The sequence below is a fragment of the Apteryx rowi genome, unplaced genomic scaffold, assembly GCF_003343035.1.
Source record: "Apteryx rowi isolate R43461 unplaced genomic scaffold, aptRow1 scaffold_141, whole genome shotgun sequence".
Lineage (NCBI taxonomy): Eukaryota > Metazoa > Chordata > Aves > Apterygiformes > Apterygidae > Apteryx > Apteryx rowi.
The window spans coordinates 581,988-589,717 of NW_020447653.1; the positions used below are offsets into that span (position 1 = coordinate 581,988).

The window sequence follows — 7,730 nt, forward strand, 5'->3', positions numbered from 1 at the left end:
CGCCGGGAGCGGGGAGCCGCGTCCCTCGGCTGACGCGTCCCTGCCGCCGGCCGGCCGGCGGGGCGGGGGGATCTGCAAGGACGTGAGGCGATCACATCGAGTTAATTCTGTGCCTGCCGCACCTCCAGCTGATTGCTGCAAATTAAATTTCACGCCAACGAGCTGGAGGAGTCGGCGTGCGGCGCGGCGCGGGGGGGAGAGGGCGGGATGGTGGCGGCGATCTGCAGTGAGCGACTGCCAGCAGAGCCCCCGGCCCCGGCTCTGCGCGCACGTACGGCGCCTGGCTGCGCCCGCGTGTCTCCCCGCAGCCCGAGCCAGGCTCCGTCCAGCTGCGCCTTGTCTAGAGCTGCCCGCTTTGCAGTGGCCAAAGCTCGTGCCCCTTGAATCCGCTGGACCTCCTCTGACGGCAGCAACCCGGCGGAGCCAGCCYGTGCCGTGCTCTCGGCTCGCACGCGGCCATCGGCCAGCGTTGCCGAAAGTGGCGGTGGGTCCCCACGGCTGAGCTGGGCACGCTGCCGCCAGCCCGGCTGCGGGAAGAAACCCAGCGAGGAGGGGGTCTCGTACGCTCCAGCCTCCCGGGCTTTCCTGGCTGCCGTTCCCACGGCAGAGGTATGCGCAGGATCTCTTTACGTGGGGACACAAAGGTCTGCAGAGCCTAATGGGCCCTGGAGCAGCAGTCCCGGGAAAGGAGCTGTGAGGTTTGATGAAAACTGGCGTACACATGAGCGAGCAAAGAGTTATGTGTTTTCTCCCCGTAATGACAGTCCCCGACTCCGAAATGAAACCCAGCAGGGAGCCGGTTCAGCCTGGCCTCTAGCAGCGGCAGCGCGACGCCGTGCCGCAGCGCCGCGCCAGCCTGCCTGCCCGCTGCAGGGCCGCTCCGCGCCCCAGGACAGCGCGGCGCCGCGCCACGGCTCGCCTGGGCTGGCTCGGGGCGAGGGCGGCTCGGCAGAGACCTGTCTCTCCGGGGAGAGCAGGAGGACACCTGGCACGTGAGCCCGCCTGGGGCTTGTGCCAAAACCGCAGCTGGGTCCCTGCTTGGTGGAAAGGCCTTTCTGCTCGCAGGTGTTTAGAAATCCCTCTTCTCCCCGCTCCTCTTTCGGCGCGGAGGTGGGGAAGGGGGGCAGCCCTAAGGCCGTGTCATTGCAACGGGGACCGGCTTGCACGGTGCACGTCGGAGCGCGCTGCTGCCGGCTGCCGGTCAGCCAGGGCTCGCRGGCACGGGCGAATGCGAACTGGCAGCCGTCGCTGCGTGGGGAATAGCCAGCGCCCCCGCAATGTGCTCAGCCGCTCTGATGTGTGGTTCAAAGACGGCTCTTGCCAAAGACTCGTCCTCAAGAGACGGACGAGCAACCGCGGCCCGCTGCCCGCCTCCCCGCTYGGTTTGTCTAGAGCAACGGCATGGCATGGGGTGGAATGTGAATTATGTTTATTGCAATGGAAGGAGGAATTATAAATGGAAATGGGAACCTGTGTAATTGCTGCGCGGAGGCAGTGCCACAGTGCAATAACTGTGCCATGATTGCGTTGGATACCGTCCTGTACCTGCRGCGGGCAGGCGGCTGCAGCAAGGCGCTGGGGCTTGCAGCTCTTGGCTGTCATTTAAGGCTTGGCCGGGGACTGAGTGTGTGATCAAGGGCAAATCACCTCCTCTCAAAACAGTGTCAGAAGTGGAAAGCTAAAACAAAGCCCTCTCAGTGTTTAAAAATGAGAGCTTTTTCCCGTTGCTTCAGTAAAGGGAAGCTTTCCAAGTTGTGGCAGCAAAACCCAAACTCGCTTCCCCAGCCTTAATGCTTTGGGTGTAACTGAAGACAGAAACGCGGCTAAATACCACATTGGAGCCCAGGCAAGAAGCAGTGCAATCGCGGTAAACTTCTCTGCGCTCCCCCTTCCCCGGCAGCTTAGTCCCGTCGCCGGGGAGGATTTCCCCCGCCTCCGYGGCACCTCCCAGCCGGGCAGTGCAAAGGCCGCGTAGCATCCGTCCCCCCGCTGCCCTGTCAGGCTCCGTGCGACTGCAGTAAATCAGGATGCTTCCCCAAACACTGTGATAGCGGGAATTTGGGAGATATATAACCCGCTATTTATTCCTTCAGCAGCACAACAGAGCCCTCCCCTACCTCTGTGTGGGAGGCTGTCACTTTGTATTTAAAGGAACTAGGCTGGGAGGAATTAAATACCTGCCAGAAAAGGGGCTGTTTCGTTGTGCCTCGAGGGTCCCGCGTCTCCCTGCTACGCGTCGGAGTTTGTACCGTGGCTCCGAGCTGATTTTCCCTTCCCTCCCGCCAGGTCTGCAGCCCAGCCGAGCACCCCAACGCGGTCTCCGGGGAGGGAGCCAGGGTGCCAATCCCTGGGATGCCAGGTGCTGGGATTAGGGGATTTGCAGGCTTCCCACCCAGCAGCGACCCAGCTCTGTCTGGGCCCAACYGGCTTTAATTAGTGAATTAGTTTCCCAGGACACGTGTGAGGCTGTTACGAAGCCTGGAGATGCTGGTGCCTGGAGAGGAAAGGGAAAACAGAGGCTCCTGACAGCTCGGCTATAGATACTCATTGCAGCAGCTCTCTGCCTCATCAGCTCGAGCTCGTTCCTGCTATCGCCGGGAAACAGCTCCCGCCGCCCTTGCCCCCGCGACCCCGCAGCGGCGGGGAGAGGGGTGCTATCTGCACGGAGCACGCGGAGGTTCAGCGCGCGTGCAGGATGCTGCTGGAAAAGCAGGTGCCCTGCAATAATATCCGACATCCGTCAGGCCGTTGTGTTAGGAGTGCTGGGGTGCGTAAGGACGCAAACGGCCGGTCCGGCTCTGCCCCTTCAGCCTGCGCTCCGCAGGGCCGTTCAGGGGAGGGTGCAGCGTGCGCAGGGCTTCTCGCCGGTGCACGGACCCCGGGCATGCCAGCTCCTTGCGGGGGTGACCGGCCCCGTAGCCGTGCCGGGGCGCTCCAGGAAGCCGCTCGCCATCACTCGAATTGCAGCCCCCGTCGGAGGGCTCCGTCGCCCGCTGCCTCCTGCCCCGGAGAGAAGGGGAGGCGTCAGGGCTCCTTGCTGGCAAGCGTCAGCCGCTTGCAGCCGTCAAGGCTAATCAGGATAACCATTACCCAGGCAGGCAGGAGCCGAGCGGGTCAGGCGCGCCGGCAGTGTCTCCGGTTTGCCCGGGGTGCCCGGTGCACCTCGCTGCTCCCTGGCMCGCTCGCCCCGGGAGCACCCGGCCCCCGCGGCAGGAAGTGCTCCGTGCCGTGCCCGCGCCGTGGCCGTGCCCTGCTCGGTGGCGGATGCCCGGCGGGGAAGGGTGCGCAGGTGCGCACATGCGTGTCCGCTCTGCCGCCGCGCAGCAGAGCCGGGAAGGGGGGGCCGAGCCGCGTCCCTTCCCTATCTTCCAGCGCCTGGAGCCGAGAAGCAGTGGACCGCGCTGCTCGGTCCTGGCTTCTCCCCCCGCGGGAAGGTTGCAATAGATGCCGGATTGCGGAAGCGCGGCGTGGCCTGGAGGAGCCCAGGGACCGCTGCTGCAGGGCTGGGCCCGTCCCTGTCGGACTGAGCTTGGGCTCCAGCTGAAAGCCCGAAGGCCAGGCGGATCCCAGCCCGAGTAACGGCCCGGAGATCAGACCGAGCCCCTTTGAAGCAGGTGTGCGCGTGCCGCTGCCGCTCTGAGCAGCAGGGAGCTCTCCCCTTCCCTGCTATGCTGGCTTTAATGTTTAACTTATTAAGATAATAGCTGTTCCGTCTCCATCGGTTTGAAACATGATCTAATAGGAATCTTATAACAAAAGTTGCTAAGCAGCTATGACATGATTTACTAATAGACTCTGAATGTGCTGTAACTGAGATGGAAATTAATTTAGTGATTAGGAGATTAATATATGGAGTAGAGCATATCCTAGCTCTTAAAGGCCAGGAGGAGCTACTGTGATGAGCAGTTCGCCCAGTGATCCCTTCCTGAGAGGTGCTAAACCTGTGGCTAAACCAGGCGCATCCTTTCGAAGGCATCGGCTCTGCCGTCTCCCATCTGGCCGGCGGGTCCAGGGAAGTGGCGGTGCCCTCCAGCGCCAGGTGCTGCCCGCCGGAGCTGCCCTCCTTCGCCRTGCACGAGCTTCCCTGGAGCGGCCCCCACGCCAAGGCTTGGGGCTAGCACACGGGAGAGGTGGCAGTGCATAATTTTCTGTTAAATATTGTAGCCTTCCCAATGCATTTGTTAATGTTGTTTTGTTTTCGCAGCCTCCTGAGCCTGGTATTTGGGGAAAAAAATACCCAAACAAACCCCACGCTCCAACCTATCTGCATTTAGGATGGAGGCAGCACTGGGACTGGATAATTGAAGGGAAGCGCACAGGTTTGGGAGTCTGCCCCTTTTTATTTTTGTTGTTCTTTTTTAACAGCAGCTGTGCATCCATATTTATTGAGGGAAAGAGAAGAAAAACCGACCGTAATCCCAGGAAAGCAGAACATCTTGTAATTATCTCGGTAGCTTGGCTAGCACAGGCGAACGGAGGCTCCCGCGAGTGGGGGCTGACCACGAGTGCTGCTCTAATTTCCCAGATCTGGGTCATTAGGGAGGGCAAACAGGAGAGATCTGATGTTAAACATGCTCTGAACATTAGTGGAATAAAAGGAGCTGATGGACAATTGTCTCCTCCCCAGAAAGGAGCAAGGCGGGAGTCGATAGCCTTCCTCCTCTTTGCTGGCTTGGCTCCTTCRCGGGCGAGCAAGGGGTGACGGCCGCCTGCCCCGGCCCGGGGCCRCTGTCCCCTGCCTTCGCCCCGCTCTTCCCCTCTTGGCGCGGCTGCTCCGAGGCCGCCGGCTCTGCCGAGGGTATTGCAGGCCGGGCAGGGATGAGCGGGGGAGAGGGTTGGACTGTTGGGGGGCTGCGCAGGGCTGCCGTCCACCGACGCCGACCGGTGCCGCGGGGCGCCGTGCCACCCACGCCGGAGCGGCATCGCAGCACCAGCCTGTTTACCCGCTGCCCGCAGCAAAAGGCAGCGTCTGCAACTGCCATGGAAACAGGAGCGAGGATCACGGGGAGAAATTGCAGCCTGTCTGAAGAGCAAAACGCTCTCTGGCCTCGCCGTTCGACTGGCCGACGTCGGGAATCCCTCCCCGGGGGCACGTTCCTCCAAAGATCAATGGGACAAAGTAAAAACTAGGATGGGCTCCGGTGACCTCCTGCTTGGGTAAATGGAGTGAAATAGAACAATATTAAAAAAAAAATCGGTGAATGGTGCACAGGGGAAAAGAGCGAGAGGCAGACGGCCGGGTCCGGAGGAGGGAGGTGCAAGTATGCGTTTTGGTTTGACAGGTTTGTTTGCCAGCTGGTGATGCTCACAGGCATTGGTACCTGCACGGCTGTGCCCCTCGCTGCGCCCTGGCTCCGGGGGTGCCAGATGCCRGAGACCCAGCCTTTTGGGAGGCAACAGCACCGTGCTGGGGCTGGAGGGGGCCTGCGCCTTGTGCGGGAGCCTGGAGCGCCAGGGAGGGGGAGCGACGAGGCTGGGACGGGCTGCAGGATGGGGAAATGGGCACCGCCGCGCCCGGGCGGTCCCTGAGCATCGTCCGAGCCCGCCGCCCCTCTCTGCCACCCCCAGCTTTGGGTTCTGCGAGAAAAGTCATATTGCCAGGCAGGAAAACTTGATCTTTCAAAGATGCTGATAAGATTTCTGACAGAGGGCAGGAGTGCGAGATGAAGAGGAATGTGTGTATCGTCTGTTTCGTTTTCCTTTTTTTCCCTCCCCTTTTGTAGCTCTCTCCCGCGCAGCCTTGCAAGAAGAAAAGCGTGTGGGCATCTGTGCTTTGCTTCTCCCTTCCCCAGGGCTTTATCTATATGCGGGGCCTGTTGCCTCGATGAAGGGCCTTTGCTGCCTTTGTACCGTCAAGGTTACCGCAGCGGCCCGCTCTGCAGAGGGAGGCCCCGGTGCCGCGGCGCAGCCGCTTCTCCCAGCCGGCGGAAGGGCGGCGRGGCCTCCTTCTCCTCCTGCAGCTGCGGAGGCGGCCGCGGAGCTCGCGGGAGGCGTGGGGCAGTCCGCGCGTGGGGCGGGCATCGGTGCCTGCTGAGCCCTTTATGGCAGGGCTCCGGGAACCATTCACAAATTCAACATGTAATTTTGGGTTTTTTTTAGCAGAAACTCCGTCATGCTGTTTTCACGGGGTGGGGAGCCGGTCTGAACGAACGTTCAGCTGCGAGTGCCGTAGCGTCAACATGTAGACACGCGCTCGCAGACACACCTGCTCTCGACGCTGTAATGAAGGCAAATATTTAGAGAATGGCAGAGTCCAAATTGCTCCGCGTTGCAGTCGGAATCAACAGCCCTGYGAAGGCTGGGATTAATTTGAAGAAATTTACTGGCGGAGTTTGCGGCAGATAAAACAGTTTGCTTATTTCACACTTGTATGGCCACCTGCTACGAACTGTTTGTTCAGTTTCAAATTCTTTAATTAAAATCAACATAAAACAGATTGAAAACATCCCAAGAAGGGGATGCTTGATTTGCTGGAGGATATTGCAGAAGACATGCCAAAGCGGTTAAAAGATGCTTTATCATTCGCAGGCGCCCGTGTGCGGGTGCGTGGGAGCGCGGCCGGTGCCGCGGGCCGGTGCGCGCCCTGGCAGGTGCCTCGGCTCGTGCTGAGCCGCGCGGGGGCTCGCGGTGGGTCAGCACTGGAGGGGGGGGGGATGCGCCGTCCCGCGTGCACGCGGTGTGCCGCTGGCCAGCGCTTTCGTGCGGGCTGCGAGGAGAGGTGCCGCTTCTCCTTAGGCTTTCCYGCGGCACAGAGCGCGTGCTGCCCTGGCACCGGCAGCGTCCGGCAAAGCCGCGCAATGTCCTGGGGGCCGCCAAGCCGCGGGGGCACCTGGGGGCATCTTGGCTCTTCGCCCCTCGTCCCTCCGCTTGGCAGGACTTATTTCTTTATTTAGAGGTGCTCACCTGCGGCCCGAGAGCGGCGACGCGGGCCGAGCCCCGGCCGAGCTGCGCGGAGCGGTGTATCGGCTCCTCTGTCGAGCTGATTAGAGCCTCCTCCAACAAACATCAAAGCTTCAATTAACATGGGCCGCTTGCAACCCTCTTGCAGCACTCAGATAAGAATAGCGTCTTCTCTTGGAAAACGGATTTGTATTTAGCTGTGTGTACCATGCAGTAAATGACCTGCTCTGCACAGTGGCAGAGAGGGTCCGGGGACAATTAGGGTGCTCATTGGGAACCGGTTATCTGAAGGAAACAGGCACACTGCTATTTAGCTGTCTAATATCCCAATGGGAGGGGAAGCAAAATTAAAAACTGTCTCTCTTTTCAGAGCCATTTGAATCTGAAGGAGGATTCTTTTTTCTTTTTTTTTTTTGGTGGCTTTTCATTCGAAGGGTTTTTTTTTCCCCTCCCTTTGAATCCCCTGGTTGTGGGTGGCCGTTTGCAACCGAGAAGAATCGAGAGGGAAGGAGGGCTGGCTGGGCTGAGACGTGAGAGATGCTGCTCCTGCCGCTCCGCTGCCTCCCGGCTGCAGGAGCCACAGAGCATCACCACCAGGCACCCTGGCCACCTTCGCTCCACCGCCGCTGCACCGCGGCCCAGCCTGGCTCCTCTTGTCCGCGCGGCCGCGGTGCCGTGCCTGCACCGGCAGCGCATGCGGCTCTCTAGYGCAGCGCCGGCGCCCCGGGCTCCCACGTGGTCTGGGGTGCTCCAAGAGCGTCCCGCTCCCCTTGCAGAGGCGCGAAGAGGAGCTTGCCGCTGTCGAGCCGGCAACTCTGACGGAGGATGCC

The 7,730-nt window shown here is 61.0% G+C and overlaps 1 protein-coding gene across 1 annotated transcript in view; it reads left to right on the forward strand.

The window, feature by feature from the left end:
* LOC112962053 overlaps window positions 1-6,535 on the forward strand; it is a 24,021-nt gene extending 17,486 nt beyond the window's left edge. Inside the window, exons 4-5 of the mRNA XM_026057898.1 lie at window positions 4,205-4,319; window positions 4,628-6,535. Of these exons, the coding sequence (XP_025913683.1) occupies window positions 4,205-4,319; window positions 4,628-5,130 (618 nt within the window). The 3' untranslated portion in view covers window positions 5,131-6,535. The remainder of the gene's footprint in view (window positions 1-4,204; window positions 4,320-4,627) is intronic.
* Window positions 6,536-7,730: the final 1,195 nt, after the last annotated feature.